This window comes from Equus caballus, chromosome 3 (assembly GCF_041296265.1).
Source record: "Equus caballus isolate H_3958 breed thoroughbred chromosome 3, TB-T2T, whole genome shotgun sequence".
Lineage (NCBI taxonomy): Eukaryota > Metazoa > Chordata > Mammalia > Perissodactyla > Equidae > Equus > Equus caballus.
Genome location: NC_091686.1, coordinates 21,153,576 through 21,173,484, shown reverse-complemented (window position 1 = coordinate 21,173,484; position 19,909 = coordinate 21,153,576). Strand labels below are relative to the sequence as shown.

The 19,909-nt window shown below is 46.8% G+C and overlaps 1 protein-coding gene across 4 annotated transcripts in view; it reads right to left on the bottom strand.

Moving 5' to 3' along the window:
* Positions 1-19,909, bottom strand: part of ZFHX3 (zinc finger homeobox 3) — a 1,295,343-nt gene that overhangs the window by 81,536 nt on the left and 1,193,898 nt on the right. For all 4 annotated transcript variants that reach the window (XM_023637235.2, XM_070263082.1, XM_023637236.2 and 1 more), the window contains one exon: positions 16,484-16,715. In XM_023637235.2, the coding sequence (XP_023493003.1) occupies positions 16,484-16,715 (232 nt within the window). The remainder of the gene's footprint in view (positions 1-16,483; positions 16,716-19,909) is intronic.

The following is a 19,909-nucleotide window of genomic DNA, read 5'->3' as shown; positions in this document are numbered from 1 at the left end:
CATTTCTTCTACTCTTTCATACTCTCTCACAGAACTTAGTGTTTATAACTGACAGGGGCTTAACAAACAGCTACAAAGCTCAACATACCCCAATGTTTCCAACGCAAACATGGGGGAAAGAAATGCCACTGAGTAACCTTGCAAGGATGCTTGCAGAGAGAGTGGCGAATGTTTCTGAAGTACATTTAGAGCCCTCAGAACATAAGTTTGCATTTGTACAATACAACTTCCCTTTTCAATGAGAATTCATGTACATTATTTCATTTTATCTTATTAGTATGATGGGATTTGTTCTTGATGAATCCATGGCACTACAGTTACTCATCATCATTCCATTATCACTACACGCTTATAGATTTTCCCCTTTATTACTCATTTTATTTTTTCCATCAAGTATATTTCATATATGAGGTAGTAATTACCAAGTTCTCTACTCCTTAGGCTTAAAGTTTGCCATTTTTTCCTGATCATAAAAGCAATAAGTGCCTATTGTTGAAAATCTTGAAAATGTGAAAAAGTATGAAGGAAATAAAAATCACCCATCATCAGTGATGACATCTCAGTATATTTATATATATATTTTAAAGGCAACTAGGACAATTACACATGATTTTGTGTCTTGCGTCCCTGTCTATTGAGCTTTCTTCCATATCTTTAAATGCTAATTAAGAACATTATTCTGAATGGCTACCCAAATTTCCACATAACTGTAACACAGTTTACTTAATCCCCTCCTTATTTTTTAAAAGATGCGTAGCAGAGACTCCTAATTGCCTTCCTAATAACTACTTCTTTGTGAGAAGAATGCTCATCTTATTTGGGGTGGCATTATCACCGGTTAAAAACTGCATCTCCCATCTCTATTCTGTCCAGGAAGAGTCATGTGACCGAGTTTCAGCCAATGAGATGCAAGAGGAAGTAACTGGGCAAGGCTTTGGAGAAAGCTCTTTAAAGAGGCAAACTTCTGGGGCCGCCCCATGGCCAAGTGGTTAGGTTCGTGCACTCCGCTTTGGCGGCCCAGGGTTTTGCCGATTGGGATCCTGGGCACGGACATGACACCGCTCTTCAGGTCACGCTGGGGTGGCGTCCCACATGCCACAACTGGAAGGACCCACAACTAAAATACACAACTACGTACCGGGGAGCTTTGGGGAGAAAAAGGAAAAAATAAAATCTTAGAAAAAAAAAAAAGGCGAACTTCAGTGGCGCATGTGCTTTTGCCTTCCTCCAGCCTGGAGCACAGATGGAGCAGTCAGCTTGAGACCACGAGGACCACTGTGTGGAAAGAAGGAAGGAAGCTGCGTTCCTGCTGACCCCATGTGGTCTTCACTCCTGCACCTGACTGCCCTCCTCGCAAGTCTCCTTGTGTGAGGAAAAATGAAATCCCTAATACACGTAAGCCACTCTTGGGGTGCCTCTAACTCACAGCTGAATGCTATGAGATGAAAGAATATTTTTTTTGCTTCCCCACCTTTTACTATCTTCATAGTCTACACAGCTTCAAAAATACAGGACCTAAACCTCATATACAAACCAGAATTTCTGTGGTCATCCAGTGCAACCTGAGACGGAAGTCCGGCTTAGGGGCGCAGTCAGGTCTCTCTTCCTCTCACCGAGGGCTGCCTACCCTGTGGATAATAGCCTCAGGGAAAGATATGGGCCTGCCTTTGTTCATACAACTCCAGCTGAGAGTGACCACGAAAGCTGTCCCCTCACTGGTTCAAGTAACTCCCATAAAGGAATTCCAAAATTACAGACCGTCGGGCTGCTTGGCACACTCTTCCACCTGGACCACCGCCAGCTGGGTGCGGCAGATGCCTGCAAACTCGGGGCAGCCTCTGGGCTCTGGGTTTCTTTCTCAGAGAGAGACGTGGTTTGGTCTGAGCCCAGCCCTACAGGGAACCTTCCATCCAACACAGCTCCTCATGGAGGCCCCTAGCACTACCGGGCACAGCCCAGGAGCCCAGGGGGTCCCCAGCCCCCACGGGAACCTTGATGGAGCATGTGACCATCCACACCCCCTGCCAGGGGCCCAGTCATTCACTCATACGAACAGCTGGGTCGAAGCCTCCTCAATGCAGTTCCATTTGATTCAAGGAACGAAAGTTGCAACTGCCACTAGAAAAGCTGCTTCTCCACTGATGAACCGTCCCCACATAAAAATAGGGGACAAAGTACTATACAAAGTACTATAAAGACCTAACGTAGCCCAAACTTAAAGACTGGTACATATTAGGGTTAAGTGAACCACGTGCTTGAGGCAGGTTTAACAAAATGACAACACTTTAATCCCACTGCTTAAAAAATGGCTAACGGGTACAAGACAAATTCTGAGCCTTCATGAGAAGAAAGGAGTGAACGCAATTTCATCATTCTCAGGTGATACAACATTGGAATTCCAAACAGTCACGCCTTTGCAGAGTTTTATAGCCTAGAGGGGAGGGAAGCCCGCCCAAGCCTGCGGTGACTCCAGTCCACACCCAGGTGATTTTGGACAATTGAGTTAACTTTGAAATAAGCTTCTTTTACTGCCCTAAAGGGAAAATGAGCCAAAAGTCCTGTTAATCTAGGATCCTACCTACTCCATTTCACCATAATTTATAGGACAGGCTTTCCACCCAAAAACTAAAGACTATTTTTATCCCAACTTTGCTGTTTCATGAAACACATGCACACAACCTCAGAGGCTGTCAGAAGATCCAGGTTCAAACATTTCATTGTTATGACAAGGAGTGGGAGAATCCAACAGAAGTAAATTCTACTGTTCTCTGTAAATCTAGACCTCTTTAGCTAGAAACGGCTTGGGGATCCAGCCCACTCGAGAACCACGATAGAGGAAGTCAATGGCTGGAGCTTCCTCTCTTTCTGTTTAATGAAAGCCACGAGCTCCCCAGGACAAGTGTCTGCTGGAAGTGGACAGGAAGCTTGTGAGAGGCTGGCCACATTTCAGCATTGTCACAACATGCCCTGGTCAGCCTGCTGTCCCCAGCCATCCAACCACTTCCTCCCCACATGGTGCCGCCCATTAGTTTTATTAACCAAATGCCTGGGGGTTTGTGTATATTTATATTACCTCCTCTTCTCTCCCTTCTGTTCTACTAGGGCACGTCAGGACAAAAAAAGTTATGATGAACTTTAATAAAAACAAAATGATTAAACCTTTCATATCCTTTAGAGATAATCTCTCTTCTGCTGGCTGGTCAAATCTGGAAGAAAACAAATGCAAACCATAGCTCGCAGATGCTCTTCAGTGTTTCCCCCCTAAAGAAACAAACAGAAGAGGCTGCCTGTGGCTAGATTTTTAAAATAAATTAAATTTGTCCTCACACACGGCAGCCAGGTGTGGCTAAAACATTCTTTCCCAATATCCATGAAATATACCAACATCCTTCCCTCCAGGGGTCTTTCACTGTGAGCCTGAGGATCCCGAGGAGACCCTAAGGGGGGAGAAGTAGCCCCAAAACAGTGATTGAGAAAGAATCACTATTTCCCAATTAGCTGTGCCTTCCAGAAGGCATTGAAAGCTCTGTGCCTGCCTGCACACCCTACCGGAAACACGCACACACACATACCAGTCTACATTCCTGATTAAAGCAAATCCCAGAGAAAACAGGACAGTATGGCCCAAATCTCCCTGGTCTTATGTGTTCTAAGGAAGTCTTCAGATCCGCCAGGGGTCTGGGCACATGTCCACGGAGAATAAAATGGCTGCAGAATTAGATCAGGCCCGTCTGTCAAAGGCTGGCTAGACACGCAAGTCAGAGCTGGGTCATCAGCCCTTCCAGAATGGGATAATGACCACTGGACACGCAGCACCGGGGGCACCAAGAGAACAGTGTTGGGGGGCCTGAGCTCTTTTTGGATTACAACAGCAAGTAGTGAAATGACATGCTTGTCCTGGAAATACACATCGTAATCTTATATACCAAGATGCTCCTCGGAATGCGAACGCCCCTCAGAAGGTGGAGGGCAAGAGGAGATGAAAGGTTCTTACTTTGCTTTGTCATCTTAACACATACGCTGACCAGAGCCAGTTTCTTGTTCTTCGTGTCTGGTATTTACGTTGTAGTACAGACAACGCATCAAGTCAAAAGGACAGAAGTCTTTCCTGTGCTTCACACTTAGGCAGTGAGTCACCAGGAAAGGATTTTGCTTTTTGAAAACAACTGCTGACCCCCGGGCTAAAGCAGAGAACTCCAAAGAGCCATGCTGATCCCAGGGAGTGTCTTCTAAGCAGTTCAGTGACAACGGGAGCCCCTCTACTTGTAGTCATCCCTGCTCACAAGGTTCCCTGAGAGGCTGCTCACTGTAGCACCCTCTCTCCTCCCTGCCTGGAGGGGCTCCTTTAGGTGAGGTGATGGGGTGAGGGGCAGGGAGACAACTCTCATCTGAACTATGGTAGATGTGCAGTCAAGTTTCCACAGCAACCTGAACAGTGAAGTCACACTGCCACCTCCCTGCTCAGACCTTTCCCATCTTGACGGGAGCAAAAGCCGAATCCCCCCACGCCCTGCCAGGGCCCATGTGACCGGGCTGCTGGGACCACAACTCCCAGCACACTTCCTCCTCGCCAGCCCTCTGCCTGCCTTCATGCTCCTGCAACCAGCCAAGGTGCTTTGCACCTGCCGGGCCCTCTGCCAGGACTGCTCTTGCTCACCATCCTCCTGCTCAGCTCCAATGTCACCTCCCCAGGGAGACTTTTTCAGAGCATCTTATATAAAACAGCTCCCCGTCTCAACCTGCCCAGCTCTATTTTTATAGCACCTTGCACACCTGACATTCTATATTTGTTTACTTAGTGTCTGTCTCCCCTCTACTCAAGGGAAAACTCCAGACTTTGTGTTCTCTCCCTGCTGGCAGATTCCCCAGAACCTAGAGTGGTGCCTAGCCATACTAAGGACGCGTCCATGTTTGCAGGATAAATGAAGTCCACTTCTGGACTCGAATCAGTCATATCTTCCCCAGCCACAGTTCTTCTCTAAAAGAAGCAAGGAAAGTCAAATATTGTCTTTTCCCTACTCATGCCTCTTCATTTCCAAACTCTTCAGCACTTGCCCGTCCCCCTTGTACCTTCTCTCTCTCCCTTTTTTCAGAAATCTTGGCCCCAATTTTGATTTTGTTCTGATTTTTACTGCCTACACAGCCTTTGTTATTTTGTTAATAATTCAAGGTTCACAAGCCAAATTCCAGCTAACATCTACTACAAAGTCCCAGTTATCACCATAAAAATGCCTGAGGTGGACACAAGTCTGCATGGCCGATGGCCAGGCCATATCCTCATCCTGTAAGTGCCTCACAAGGTTCCAGCGCCAGTGACAGCCTGGGACAGGGTGACACTCAAAGACCCCTTCCCAAGCCGACCAGATGAGAGCTGCCCTCTCCACTCTTTGGGGTTTCTCAGTGCTTCTGGAACTGACTCACACAAGAACATCACCAAAGGGCTTTGAATGTTCAGAAAACCATGCAAACCATTTCCAAGTCTCAGAGAAGAGCAAGGCTTGCAGTCTGATGTATGCAGAGTCACAAATAACGGCTGCCCCTCCTCCAGCCTCAGTCTCCGAGATTTCTTCATTTCTACTCTGAGAGAATCCAGCAATGGATCATATTCCTCTCTAGATATGAAGAACCCCGTCCTGGGGCAAAGCACCACTTGTCCCTTGGAGGAGTTTGTTGGCTCACAGCAAAGAGGCGGGACACAGCGGGTAGAATGTTGCCCTGAGCCCTGGGTCTCTGCTCCGAGGCCCAGCTCTGCCACCGTCTAGAGCAGCACTGTCCATGAGAACTTTCTGCAGGGAAGGAAATGTTCTCTGTCTGCACTGTCCAGTTGGCAGCCACCAGCCACATGTGGCGCTGAGCACAGTGGGGAACAGCAGAACCCTAGAGACATCTAGGATTGGCTGTGAAGGGGTGGACACACCTTTGCTTCATACTCTTGCAGTAAAGGAAAGCCCCTCTGGAGGTCGGCCTTGAAGCCTGACTCCCAGGCTCACATCTGGGAAAGATCAGAGTTGGGAATGAGGATGCCCTGTGGACACATGTGAAGGATGGGTCCTAAACGAAAGTTATTAAGGGTGAAAATTTATGTACTAGGACCTTTATGTGATGTCAAGCCTGGAGTATTCGACACAGAGTAAGGTATAACCAAGGATAAGTCCTCTTGTACTTCCAGCAACCGAAATCCTTTGGATGGAAGCCCAATCCATTCACACCATGGAGAATTCTATACCACAGCAGGTCAGAGCATGTGGCAAGGCCCTGGAGGCATTTACCCTAACCAGAGCAAAAAAAAACCCAGGGCTACTGACTCCATCCATAAATCACCAGTGGGCAACAGAGAGGAGTCACTTTTCAATAAACCCCTCCCACACAAGCCTCATACACAACAGCCTGCCACAGCACCCTCAACAAGGGCAAGGTGTGTTGATGCTAAGACTGTCAAGTTTCACAGGCACAAGAACATCCCTACAAGGGGCTGGCTGGCCGCACCCTTGGGGTTTCCCAGTAGGAGGTCTGAGTGGAGTCTGTGTCAGGACAGGTGAGAAAGGACTCACGGGAAAGCAGGCTCAGTGGACACAGCGCTCTGACCCTTCCTGTCCTAATAAGTTTCCCCCAGCATTTGCACCTTCCTCGGGAGTCCCCTTCCAAGGAGCTCACTCTGTTTCTTTACATGCCAAGGTCCTCATCGAGGACCGAGAGCTGAGAGCAGAAAACCCGGAAGGGACCAGAGGCACTGACAACGCTGCTGGAAGGCCACGTCCAGGGTCTCCCCAACTCCCTCTGCGTCTACCTCCATGTCCTACCCTCCTGCCACATCCAAAAGGGTCATGGAAAAGAAACAAGAAACTGGCCTCAGATGTCAGAATGTCTATATTATGGACTGAACTGTCTTCTCCAAATTCATATGTTGAAGCTGTAACCCCGAGAACCTCAGATGTGACTCCATTTGGAAGAGGACCTTTAAAGCAGTGGTTAAGTTAAAATGAGGCCCTTCGGGTGGGCGCTAATCCAACCTGACAGGTGTCCCTATGAGGAGATTATAACACACCAGGGACGTGCACGCAGAGAGAGAAGGCCCTGTGAGAACAAGCCACCCAGTCCGCCGTCTTTTGTTATGGCAGCCCCAGGTGACCTAAGGCGGTCCAGGAGGAAGAACTCTATCCTAACCGAACTTTCATCCAATGAAAACGGTGAGAGGAAAGTGCACAGATTCTTTTTTTGAATTCACACGATGATGACAGTTTTGGAAAAAATTTTCAGTTAAAACAACAGACAGGCCTGTTCTAAGAAAAATCACATACTGTCCACTTTTAAAATTCTAATTAGAGCAGAGGTCAAGGATCTTTTAAAGCAATAAATAGCTCCTTTTATTAACATATACACAAAAGTTCTCAAGATAGTCTTGAGGTACGAAACTATAAAAAAGCCCCTTATCACCTACTTTGAAAGATACATCTTTACAAAGTCCTTTCGAACTCTCTGGAAACTGCTAATGGAATAGGATTAAGTGGCAAAGCCAAAATTAAAAGCCTATTTGAAAGCCTATTTTTCCCATTCTGAGAAAAACTGAGAAAAGAAAGAAGAGAGACGGAAAGGCAATAAAAGACACACCCTAAGAAGGCCAAGAGAAAGCGGGCAGCGGGTGGATACCATACTCTTTACAATGGAAGCCAAAGAACATTACAGAGAATGGGGCCCAAACCCAGCCCAGGCCTGCCAGAAATCTGAAGGATCCTAGTGCTGTTCTACAGAACTTTCTGAACTATTCTATAAATCTGTCCTGTCCACCAAAGTAGCCATGAGCCACATGTCACTGTGAAGCACTTGAAATTTGGCTAGTATGACAGAGAAATAGAATTTTAAATTTTTATTTAACTTTAATTAATTTAAGCTTGAATAGCCAAATGTGGCTTGTGTCTACCATACTGGATGGGCAGAGAATCTGGAGAAGCTGCCTTGCTGCTCTCAAGGGATCTGGAAACCCAAGAAGCAAGGAACTGTGGACGGTGCTTATACTGATTTAGAAGGCCACAAAACTTTCCACTGCTAGTCCATGTTTGAAAAAAATCATTTGGGGCTATAATTCTCATAATTGGGTCACAGTTTGAAGGGGGTTCCTTAACATCCGTAAGTCTGAGAAGAAGCCTTTGAACTATTTCTGTAAGCAAAGAGATGCAGGTTCTATTTTCCTCCCCGGCCCCCTACCAAGGTCAGGAACAAGTTTAATATAGGATTTAAGTAGCCCAAGAAATGGCTTCTTTGCACATTTTTAAAGGCAAACAAGTACAAGTTATTATTTCTCCTGAAAAATACATTTGGGCAACAAAGGAGGTGTTAAGCGCAGAGGCTGGGACAAGGCATCTGCACACATACGGGGGACAGTAAATGATGACCGCTGCATCCCACTGCAGATGTCACTGTCAAGAGGCCCTTCTCCTCAAATAAAATCTGGGCACAGAACTCTAATCCCTCACTCGGCAAAAACACCCACTCACTAGCTAGCAATCCATGTTCACTTGAGGGTCAAGTTTCAAACTTTCAAGTTCCTTGGACACCCCTTTCCAAGGTGACTTGCCATAAAGCTACACTAAAATAACACTTGGTTTGACACGACACTTTTTGTCTCCCTCGGGGACTCCTGTATTTCCAGGCTCTCTGGCATGCTCATATCCTTACACAGAGGACCCCCAACACTCACCCTCAACACACGCAGTCTCTCCTAATTCCAGTAACCAACAGCAGATGCCTTTTTCCTTTTGCTGTGCCACTTGGTGTCACCCTCCCTAGAAGGGAGCAGCCACAGTATTGCTGCCTCTCAGAGTGGGCAGTGCTGAGTGGCTGAGAGGGCACACACACTACTACCTACTCAAGGGGACAGCATGCAGGACAACCTAGAGGCCCCAACCAAGAACAAGGCTAACTGGCCGGGCAGTGTATAGCTGTGTGTCTAGCCCAATGTAGAGAGCAATGGATGCTCTAGTTTTACATACTGAAATAAAGCAAAAAATCACTGGTAGCTTTCATCCTACCATAAAAATAAAGCACCTAGTGAATGGTGGATCTACAATATGAAAGGGTAAGTGAGTAAGAATCATCACAACTCAGGCTACTACAGCCGGGTCTCGCGTAATTTCTAAAAGGTAGAATGTCTGGGTGTGGATGCTCGTCTCTCCTGGAGAAGACAGAGCGGAAACAGATCAGGTGGGAGGTTGTAGACTCTAGACCCATTGCCCAAGTGACTATCCTGATGATGTCACATCTTCTCCAGAGGGACGCTTCCAGACCACGAGCAGGGGACAGCAGGGAAACAGCACTACACATGTCCACCTTCCAAGAGACCAGATCAGTAGCATATTTTGCAGAGAACAAGCAGAAAAGTTTAATTGCCCTTAATTACCCAGTTCAAGAAGGCTCGTAGATAATGGCTCTCAGATTTCTTGCCTGGTGTCGACGTAATTTCCCCAACTCTGGCTTCATTATATCCTAACTTAGAAACGATAGCCTCTCTGAGATGCCTTTCCACAGCAGACACTCAAGTTCCAGGGAAGGCTGGGCCATTGCCACAAAGGCTTCTTGTATGAAGAGTCAGGTCCTCGGCTTCCACACTGGTCTGGGGCATGTGCATGCGTATGCGTGGGGTGGCGGGGTGGGGGGGACGACACACTAACATACATTTAGAGGAAGGACTAAGACAAGGAATATCTAATCAGAAGCCATCACAATTACAAATGTAAATGAACAGGCAATTGGCGCTGACCTTTGTAGATTGTTAGAGGACTAATTAAGGCAAATCAGGAACTCTGTTCCAACAGAAAAACAAGACAGTATACACCCTAAGAACTACTCCTGTCCTTTCCATGTAGATGCAAAACGCAAGAGAATCAGACAGTAATCAAACTATGTATACTCTACACTGACAAACAGAAAACTATCTCCAAGAACAAAATTCAAGCACGATTTACAACCTGCTAGATCATTAGCAATTCTGCTAATAGCTCTGTCCACCACCACCACCAATCTTTGAGCTCTTGCCATGTGCCCAACACTCTATAGATTCCATATAAATAGACCCCCTCCAGGAAACAGTGAGAGACGCCAATGACAAGCTTTGCTTAGAATGGTTAGTTTAAAATTAAGAAAACTACTTAAAAAAAAAAAAAAGAATCTGGGGCTGGCTCGGTGTTGTACTGGTTAAGTTCGCGTGCTCCACTTCAGCAGCCCGGGATTTGCAGGTTTGGATCCTGGGCGCAGACCTGCACACCACTCATCATGCCATGCTGTGGTGGCATCCCACAGAGAAAACAGAGGAAGGTTGGCACAGATGTTAGCTCAGGGACAATCTTCCTCACCAAGAAAAAAGAGAAAAAAAAAATAGACTCAAACTTTACGTTATTCTGTAAACTCCAATTTCCATCTAACAATATTATGTTCTCTTTCATGTCGATATATAATGCTCTCTCTATTGTTGCATTGTAAAGTACCTTTCTAAAAAGCACAGTGCAGGTTACCATCCTTGTCCAAACAGTCCTTCCTCAGGGAATGTATTTAAAACAAAGTCCTATTTTCACCATTCCTCCGTAAGTGCTTAAATTTCAGCCACCCCAATTTGTTTTGAGTTTAACTTGTGTGGTTAGAAATACTTTATCCAGGGCCAGCCCTGTGGCCCCGCGGCCAAGTGGTCAAGTTCACGCACTCCGCTTTGGCAGCCCAGGGTTTCACTGATTCGGATCCTGGGCACAGACATGGTACAGCTCGTCAGGCCACGCTGAGGTGGCGTCCCACGTAGCAGAACTAGGAGGACCCACAACTAGAATATCCAATTATGTACTGGGGGGCTTTGGGGAGAAGAAGGAAAAAAAAAGATTGGCAACAGATGTTAGCTCAGGTGCAAATCTTCAAAAAAAAGGAAATACATTATCCCTAAGCCTTCCCCAAGCCCTGTCGACAAGACATACAATAAAAAGGAAAAAAGAAAGAACATAGCTGTTTGGTTTTATAAAAACAATGCTTCAGAAATAGAGAAATGGCCACAACATATTTTAGTGCTATAAGAAAAACACATAGAAATTGCATATAGCTATTCACGCAAAAAAAGATGTACTTCATATTTAGAGGGCAGCCTTACGCCAATTTTGAAAAATAAAAACAAAACAAAACGAGAAAGTGGAAAACAGTACATTTTTCTTATTCTCTTAAGCTGTGTGTGTTAAGCAGAACTCCCTGAAACTACCCTCAAAAAAATGATCCCTCATTTTTTTCAGCATAGGCTGTCACCAAAACCACATCACCCCTTGGCAAGCTGCCTGCGCCTCCTGATCCCAGGAATCCACTACCTTGAACGCCAAAGATGTGTCAGTAAAGGGGGGATGCTGTCTTCTGCTCCAGGCAAAATATTCTCTCAAACTCTGAATGATCATGTCCTCTGTAACCTGAGTCATCGTCCGATTGTCTCGAATGCCTGGGCTGCCGCATTAACCAGGGTATCCACGCTAAGAACGGAGCGGAGATGTCAGCTGTGCCCCCCAACTCATAAAGTCTTGTATATAGTAGGCACTCAATAAACAATTATTAAATTACATCTGTGCAAAGTTTGGAAATCTAGGTTTACATGAAACAAAAAGTAGTTAAGGCAAGGCTAAGAGAGAAAACAGGAGGAGGAGGAGGTGAGGGCCAAACACAAAGGGCCCCTTGTCTTCTAGAAGTCCAGGGCACTGATAGAGAGAAATTAACTACAGTTTCACCCAGGAGCCAGAAATGCCTTTTTAATAAGCAAACAGGGAAGCTGATCCTACACATGACCCACCTATGAGAGTATTCCATCTTCCAAGAGCTTCTAGTCAACTAAGGGGAAGTAAACAGCCGTGCCAGCAACTGAGAGATAGAACCCAGTGTGTTGGCCCACCACGACGGATTATCTCTACCTCTACCTGTGTGTGGGGATGAAATGAAAGGACCAAATCCCAACAAAGTCAACAGACCACTTAGTCTTGCAGAAATACACTCAAGTCAATAATCAAAAGACCAGGTCCCAAGAAAAAAACGTTGGCATGGCAGGGAACCTCACCTGGTTAGGTTGCTTTATTTTCTCTGAGATGTGCTCTTCCAAGACATTTTTGAGAAGGCCCAGTGTATGTAAGTGTGAGTGAGTGAGTGAGTGTGAGTGTGTGTGTGTGTGTCTAGTGTGGGGGTGAGGGAGGCAAGCATAACTCAAAGACCATCACACTGGTTAAAGACAATGCAGTATAGGACTCCGCCTGCCCACTGATTAAGGATGAAGCCTGACCACAAGCAGGACCATGTAGGGGACAGTTGCCTATTTATTAGCACACTGCCAGCAGCCAAGGCAGCCCTCTGGTGCAGGCAGGACCTAGATGTTCTATGTCTGGCCGTGATGTCTCTCAAGGGTTAGGCAGCCAGCAGCAGGTGTAATCCTGGCCACTACCGCAAAGTTCTGAAGGGCAAAGAGACCTTGGCAATTTCTCCTTCTCCATGCTTACACGCTCATGTGGTGAACCTGACCGGAAAACACACTGGCTTAAGTAAACAAGTCACGTTTGAAGAGATGATGCTTTTGTCACCCACAGGGGAGAAACTATTCCAGAGTTCATTCCACCAGCCTCAGCAAGGGACGTCTTGATACCTGTAGAAAGTGCTATGAGACTAGGGTATGAGATACTGAGCTCAGAAAAGGAAAGGAAGTAATTTCTGATGGCTTAAAACTTCCTGATACATGGAGAACAGAGGAGGAAAAGAAGGATGGGAGAAGGAACAGTGTCATTCATCTAGATGACGACAGAATGCCAGTACTGACAACTCTAGACAGCACAACCATTTATACACAGCTCAGGGCCAGAGCAGGCAGGGCTCCTCCAAGGTGCTCGAAGACCCCCCGAGGCTCCTTCTGCTCCATGCATGACATTTCCAGCTGAAGACTGATGTCCCGATCCTTATGCTAGAGAGGAGAAAACTGGGATGATTTTCTGAAGTGTGTTGACAAAACTTGGAAGTTGATGACCTTCAATGTCTTAATTCTGCCAGGTCCACAATGTCCCTTTTCTTGAAGACATTCTTTCAAGAAGTTTTTAAGAGCCACTCCGTGGGGGAGGGGAAGATATATTTTAAGATGTTTTCTTAAAGAAGTTTCTAAAACAACACCCAGTTTACTGTTAATGTCAATATGAATATTTCTTAATAATTTGTCCCTTTTGTCATTAGTAAAGAGTAAAAACCTAGCCAGAGTATATGAATGGGAGGGGGGTGGAGGGTCGGAGGGAGGCGGGTGAAGAGCAAAAACATGACTCCAGGCCAAAGACAATACAAAAGGATTCTGAAATACAGAGAGGAAGTCTATCATCTAGACGAAAGCGGCTCATACACTTCAGGGGGAAAAAAACCCTAATACGCATTAAATGAGAGAAACCCAGAAGGCAATGGTGTAAGAAAGCAATTCCAGAGCGGACTGCATAAATAGAAGTATTACATTATAAAACAGGGAACTGCTTGTTCCAGTCCATAGAGCCCGGGTGAAATGGCAGCTGTACACTATTTAGTTTGGGGCACCTCATTAATAAAAAGGGAATTCTGAGCAGAGTGAAAGAAAGAATTGAGGGGCGAAAGGGAGCAGCTTTTAATGGAAGATTAAAACAATGACGTATGTAGAGCTGGCTAAAAAAAAAACCCGCCACCGAGATAAATAGGTCTGCGTATATTGGTAGAGGAAGGGGAATCCTATGAAATGACCTCACCAGTGGAATAATGGGGAGTGGCAGGATCAAACAGAGGCCAAAGCCCAAGTGGGGAGTGGGGACCCCCACAGCCAGAGGGCACGATGGTCTCAGTCTTCAGCACAGACAGGTCTGGGGCTGCTGGGGCCTGATCCTCCAGAGAGCACTCAGATGCAGAAGGATGGCATCAGACACGAAGCAGAAGCCCACAGGTTAAGGCATTTGAACTTTAACCAGAAGAGGCATTTGAAAAACATGAAGGAAGGGACCGTCTTGAAGTAACCTGCAGGTGACAAAGATTATTCTGTACCCAGCAGCACTTTCCAGAAGAAATGATTCACACTGACTGTCGGGAGGACTGGCCTTCCCACTGCGAGAGGAAACCTCAACTAGTTCCCCACAGAGGAAACGCTCTCGAAGTCAGGTGGGAATTCCATTTCATTTTACAGGGGAAAAGGGCGCAAAGTTGCAGCCAGGTGATAGAGACAGCAGCAGGTGGACAAGGGGGTGTGCAGTGGCTTAGGGGGGACACCTCCGGGAGAAGACTGCTAAGAGGCTGACAGAAAAACTGATAGAGCAGCGCCTTCAGAGATGCGGAAATGTCTACTCTGGCAGAGGGTTAGCCATGAATTAATCATAGGTACCTGGAAAACCAGGGAAAACAAAAAGTTGTACAAGAAGGTAAATGAAATTATAAAACTCTACATGGCTCAGCTGTGATTAATATTTATAGAGTTAGAATAATGAAAACACTGAATATTAATATAACCCCAAATTATTATTTAATCATAATGGAAGACGAAGGGAGGGAGACTGAGTGTGCAGGGGGGCTGGGGAGTATGGCGAAGAGTAAGCACAATGTGGGGGTTAGAGGGGTGGGGGTGTGTGTGTGTGCAGTGTCTGTGTGAGTGTGTATGGAGTATCAGGGGTGTGTGTGTGTGTGTGAGGGTATATGGAGTAATGGGAAGTGTGTGTGTGTGTGTGTGTGTGTGGCTTGTGTATGTGTAAGTGTATGTACGGAGTTGAGGTATGTGTGAACGTGGAGTATGGAGCGTGTGTGGTGGGCGTGTGAGTGTGTATGGAGTATGCGATGTGCGTGTGTATGGTATCCTGTGAGTTCGTAAATGGGGGCTGTGTGTCAATGGGTATGAGTGCCTGAGTTTGCAGAACGGCATACTAGTGAAATCTTCATCTTCCAGAGCAGAAAACCAAAAGATAATGTATAAAAGTTAAAGAAAAAAAATCAAGAACTAGTAGTAGAAGCATTTTAAGAAATACGGACATAAGTAACAAAAGAATCTAAAACTTTAAAGCCACTGCTCTGAGGAAGGGGATGGGAAAGGACCAAGTCATTTTTCATAATAAGGTTTATATAACTTTTACCTATAAAAGCTATAAAAATTTGAAATTTGATAACATTGAGATTACAAACCCCACATGGCCATGACAGCTCTTTGCCTGAGAGGGGGCTGCAGGTGACGGAGGGATGAAGAATGGGACCCAGGCTCCAGCTTGTCCAGGTTACTCAACAACGTACAATCAGAAGGAGAAAGAAGTCGGGGTGGGGGTGAGGGTGGGGGGTCATGAGCTCATCATCTATGAGGTGGCACCACGGGAAATCCAGGAAGCTGTCTGAAGGGCATTTAGCAAAGGCAGGGGATCAAAGCTTCAGGAGGCTGGGAGTGGAGGGTGACAGCCTAATGCCCAGGTGACGCCAGCATGTGGGGCAGGCTGAGGACGTGTGCCAGGGCTGGGCATGGAGGACAGTCAAGAGAAGCAGGAAGACAAGAAAGACACACGCCCTGCAAACTCAAGGAAGGAAGCTTTGAGAAGGGACGGTGTAACAACTTCAGAGACCACAGAAAGAAAAGAATAAGGCCCAGCAGGTAGCCACTGGGCTGGGTCAATCCAAGGTCAATGGGGGCCTTCTCAAGAGTGGAAACGGGCTACAGGAGGTGAGGCCCGGCCTGGAGATGGCCACTGCTGACCCAGCTTTCAAGAAGAGTCAAGATTCTGCTGTAGAGAGAGGGACACGGGATTAAGCTCTTGTTTTATTGTTTTTACAGAGGCAAGCGACTGTCCTGTGATTCCACGTTGAGAGAAAGGGACTGGAAGGCTAAAAAAAATATGAGAGGTGGGTGATTCCACTGAGTGAGAGCCCAATGGGAATGAGAGTCACACAGAGTCGGAAGGAGGTACAGGGAAAGGTGAGGGATGAGACAACCGGACGCAAGGCAGAAACTGGGCGAGCTCTGCTGGAAGGTGTGTGGAGCAGCAGGCGGCCCTGAGCCACCGAACAGACAGAGTCGCTCTCAGATATAACTACAATGTTTACAACAAGCTCTTGTTTGGATCGTCTTGGAAGTTCACTCTTACAGACCAGACTTGAGGCCACAAACTGCCCATTCTTAATACTGAGCAAGACATAACTTAGCATTTGCTTTATGTCACTTGGAACCAATATACTGAATCTACAGTATCTACTGGAGGAATTTTGGGATAGGGGACAAAACATTTTCTGCTGGCCTGCTCACTGGGGAGCAGTTTGTGAGACCTGAAGAAAAAGAAAGTGGTGCTAACTTCCTTTAAAAGAAAAAAAAAAAGGCAACAATCCATGCATGTTCCTTCCGGAACACAATGGTCACCAGTGAGGTCAGTAATGGGCCCGAGGGCCAGCTGCACCAAACCAAAGCCTGGAGGAGGCCTCACGGAGGTCAACACCCAGGCCCGCCCTGGGCCTCCCGTGCCTCGAGACCACTCACCTGGGTCGGTGGAGGGGCACCTGCGGATGGTGAAGATCTGCCCCAGGTCCTCGTCCTCCTCCGGAAGGCCCTTCTGCAGCCGCTGCAGCTTGCGCAGGCTCTCGCTGCGCTGGTGCTTCATGGAGCGCACGTGCTGGATGAGGTTCAGCTTGGCCTTGGTGGAGTAGTTGCACAGGACGCAGTGGTAGTAGCAGCTCTCACCCTCCACGCCACTCTCGTGCTGCTGCAGGTGCTGCGAGGGCAAAGGACAGGGACACCTGGGTAAGCCACTGGAAGCCCACTGCGGCCAGGGGCCCACCTGGTCCTGGTCACAGCCCGATGAGAAGATTCCTTAGAGGGGTCAGTGGCCCCTCCCCGAGCAGCTGTTTGAGGACAAGCAGCTGACTCTCACTCCTGGCTCCACAAACGTCCCTCGCTGTGGCTTTGCAGAGGGCCGAAAATGCTGCTGATGGATTGAACCCTCCCACTCTAACACCAGTTTCCTTGACACAATAAGTAAAGGTTCCCCTTTCAGTCTCCAAAGTGGGCCGCTTTACTTAAATCAGGGGTCAGCAAACGATGGCCCGCGGGCCAAACCCAACCTGCTGCCCTTTTTTGTAAATACAGTTTCATGGTGACACGGCCATGGCTGTGGATTTGCGTATTGTCTATGGCTGCTTCCAAAACACCGGAATAGAACAGTTGTAACAGAGACTATATAGGCCGCAGAGTCTAAAGCTTTACTCTCTGGCCCTTTACGGAAACAGTTAGCCAACTTCTGCCAAGGCTGCTTGTCTGGCTTTTTCACAAGAAATATGAGTCAAGGTTTTGTATTTAGAACTACATACAGCCTATTAGGAGCACCCAAAATTAGGTTTTCCCCTGGATTTAAAAAAAGCGACAAAAAAAATAAATTTCTCCAGATGAGTTCCCTGTCAACATCTCATGTGGCTTAGTGCACAGATGGTCAAAACTACACTCTCTGTGTGTTGGTGTAGACACAGCACTCTGATTCCAGAACAGGGAAGCCCAAGAGCCAGGAGGAGGCAGGCACGCACAGGACGAAAGTCAGGGGTGCGAGAAGAGGAGAGAGCACAGAAACAGTGAGCAGACCTCAGACTTCCCGGTCTGGGAGAAGAATTAAAACTACCCACGCACAAAATTCACAACCTTTTGGGGCCTCTGAGAATATGCTTAAAGCCATGGAGCATTTTTACTAACAGTTAGGGAAGTGACGTGCTCCTGGTACACAAAGGCCATCTCCTTCATTCCAAATGACCCATTTTAGAGGAAAAGAAGACTTTTCTACTGGGTGCACGGAAAGCAGGGGAAACAATTCCAAGTTTAAGTGGCCAACCCAAGGTAAACTAGCTAGGTAGTGGGCGAAAGAAAACCAGAAGCCAGGTCTCACATCCCCCAGCATCCTTCTGGAGGAGGAAATTCAGATGATGTGTTTTATATACTCATGTTGTTGTTACCTGCCCTGCCCTCACCTCCATCCCCACCCCCACCCCCAGTCCCAGTCCCTGGAGCCTGGCCCAAGGAGCTCCCCAGAGTCCAGGACAAATGCCTCAGAACTGCTCCGTTCTGCTCCTCTCCCTTCTGACCCACACTCGTTCCGTTTGACGCCCTTGCCTTCATACCTGTTTCTGATTCTGCCTGGCTACCTTTCTTGTCCAGGTTACAACATGGGCCACTGAGAAGGCAGAGCAGTCAGGATGCCCTGCACTCTGCCCAGTGCTGAAAAACCAGAGCAGCCCTCCCAGTGCTTCCGACGGGGTGACACCACTCCAAGTCTCATATGCTTACACGCACATGTCCCATGTTCACTGAAAAAGTGTGAAAATTCCAGAAGTACCTTATCGGAAGAGGAAACACAAATGTACCAATGGAGCAGCATAGAAAAATCACTGTGGGGGAGGTGAGGGAGGCCCAGGTCCTCAAACATGTAAATCAGCCAAACTATTCCACATAACTCTTGCTCTGGGGCCAATCTGCAGGTAAGACTATGAGAGGCTTCACAGGTACCAAGAGAGAACAATCTCTTCTTTCCCCGGAAATCGGTGACGTAAGACACTCAAGTGCACACCCTGGAACAAAACAACATCCCCACCAGTAATAGCTGCCCTACAGCAATTCCACAACCAGAAGGAGTTTGAAGAACCAGTGAGCTTAACGTTAACTGTTAAAAAAATTACAACTGATCACAAGAAGATGGTTTTCTTGAAATAAATTTGAGCTGATTTTTTTTTTAAATGGTTTATCTTCAATTTGCCTCCTCTGAGATAAGGCTCCTTGTTGAGGATTTCAGGAGGATGGAATGCACCAAAGCAATGTTTTCTGGTGGCTGCGACCCTGGGGAGATGGAAGGTCAGATGGGTGAGACGTAAAGGAAAAAGATGCGCTTGCCCACATTCATCCTCCCCGACTCTCCGCAAGGTTCTCCACAAGCCAAAAACTGGACCAGGATATTCCTGGGAGCAAGAGTTTGGCTTGGGATTGAGGAAACTTGTACAACAGCCAGGAACTGCTGTCTTGGGTCACTAAGATCAAGGGAATCACATTTATGAAAGCTTCAACAAAAACTGTGTGAATAAAAGGTAACAGGAAAATAACCACGGAATCCGAAGGAGTAAGTTCTATCCAGGGATTTGGGTGGAATCATAAACTATGAAATCAGAGCAAGAATCACTAACACCTTACCCTCAAATTCCCATTACCTTCCCAGGAAGCAGGATTTCCTTGCAATAAGGCACTGAATCTTAAACATAAAATTTTAAAATGGATGCGAGGGTTCTTTTCCAAATGGCTGGGGTTTCCAATCTCTGAGCCAGAAGAGAGGATAACATGGCCAAAAGGAGTTGGACAGGAGTTGAGACGTCCAGTGTCGCTTGTCCTCAAGCCCATGGGCTCTTGGTTGATAGATCCATAGAAATCCGGAATGGAAATAAACATTGTGCAGGGGACTCCTGCTTAAAAAAAATCACTGATATGACGAAGACATTCCAAAACCACTCTACACTCGAACTCCTGGTGGTAAATGGCAATCTCCCGTGCCACCAGGAATCCTTCTGTCTGCCACTGGAGATCCATTTTGGAAGGGAAATGGGCACACGCTACAAATGGTGGAGAAAAGAATAAAAGCAAACAAAGTCAAAAGAGCCACGGCCTCTTCCGTGGGTCCTGGTCTAGGGAACATTTAGGGTCCTCTCTTAGAGACCTGCACAAAAGCTTCATTCAAAATCCCGAGCTTGCTCTTGCACTCCAAGTTCATTCTCCAAGACACACACACACAAATCCAGAGTAAACTATTTCTCGGTTGCTAGGAAACACTGCTTATAAAGGTAACATCCCAAACCAAACTTCCGCTCACAACCTGAGCTTCCTGACATCTACCTGCCTGTGACAGATCCTGTTCTCACCAAATTTTGTAAGTTCTAGCTCCGT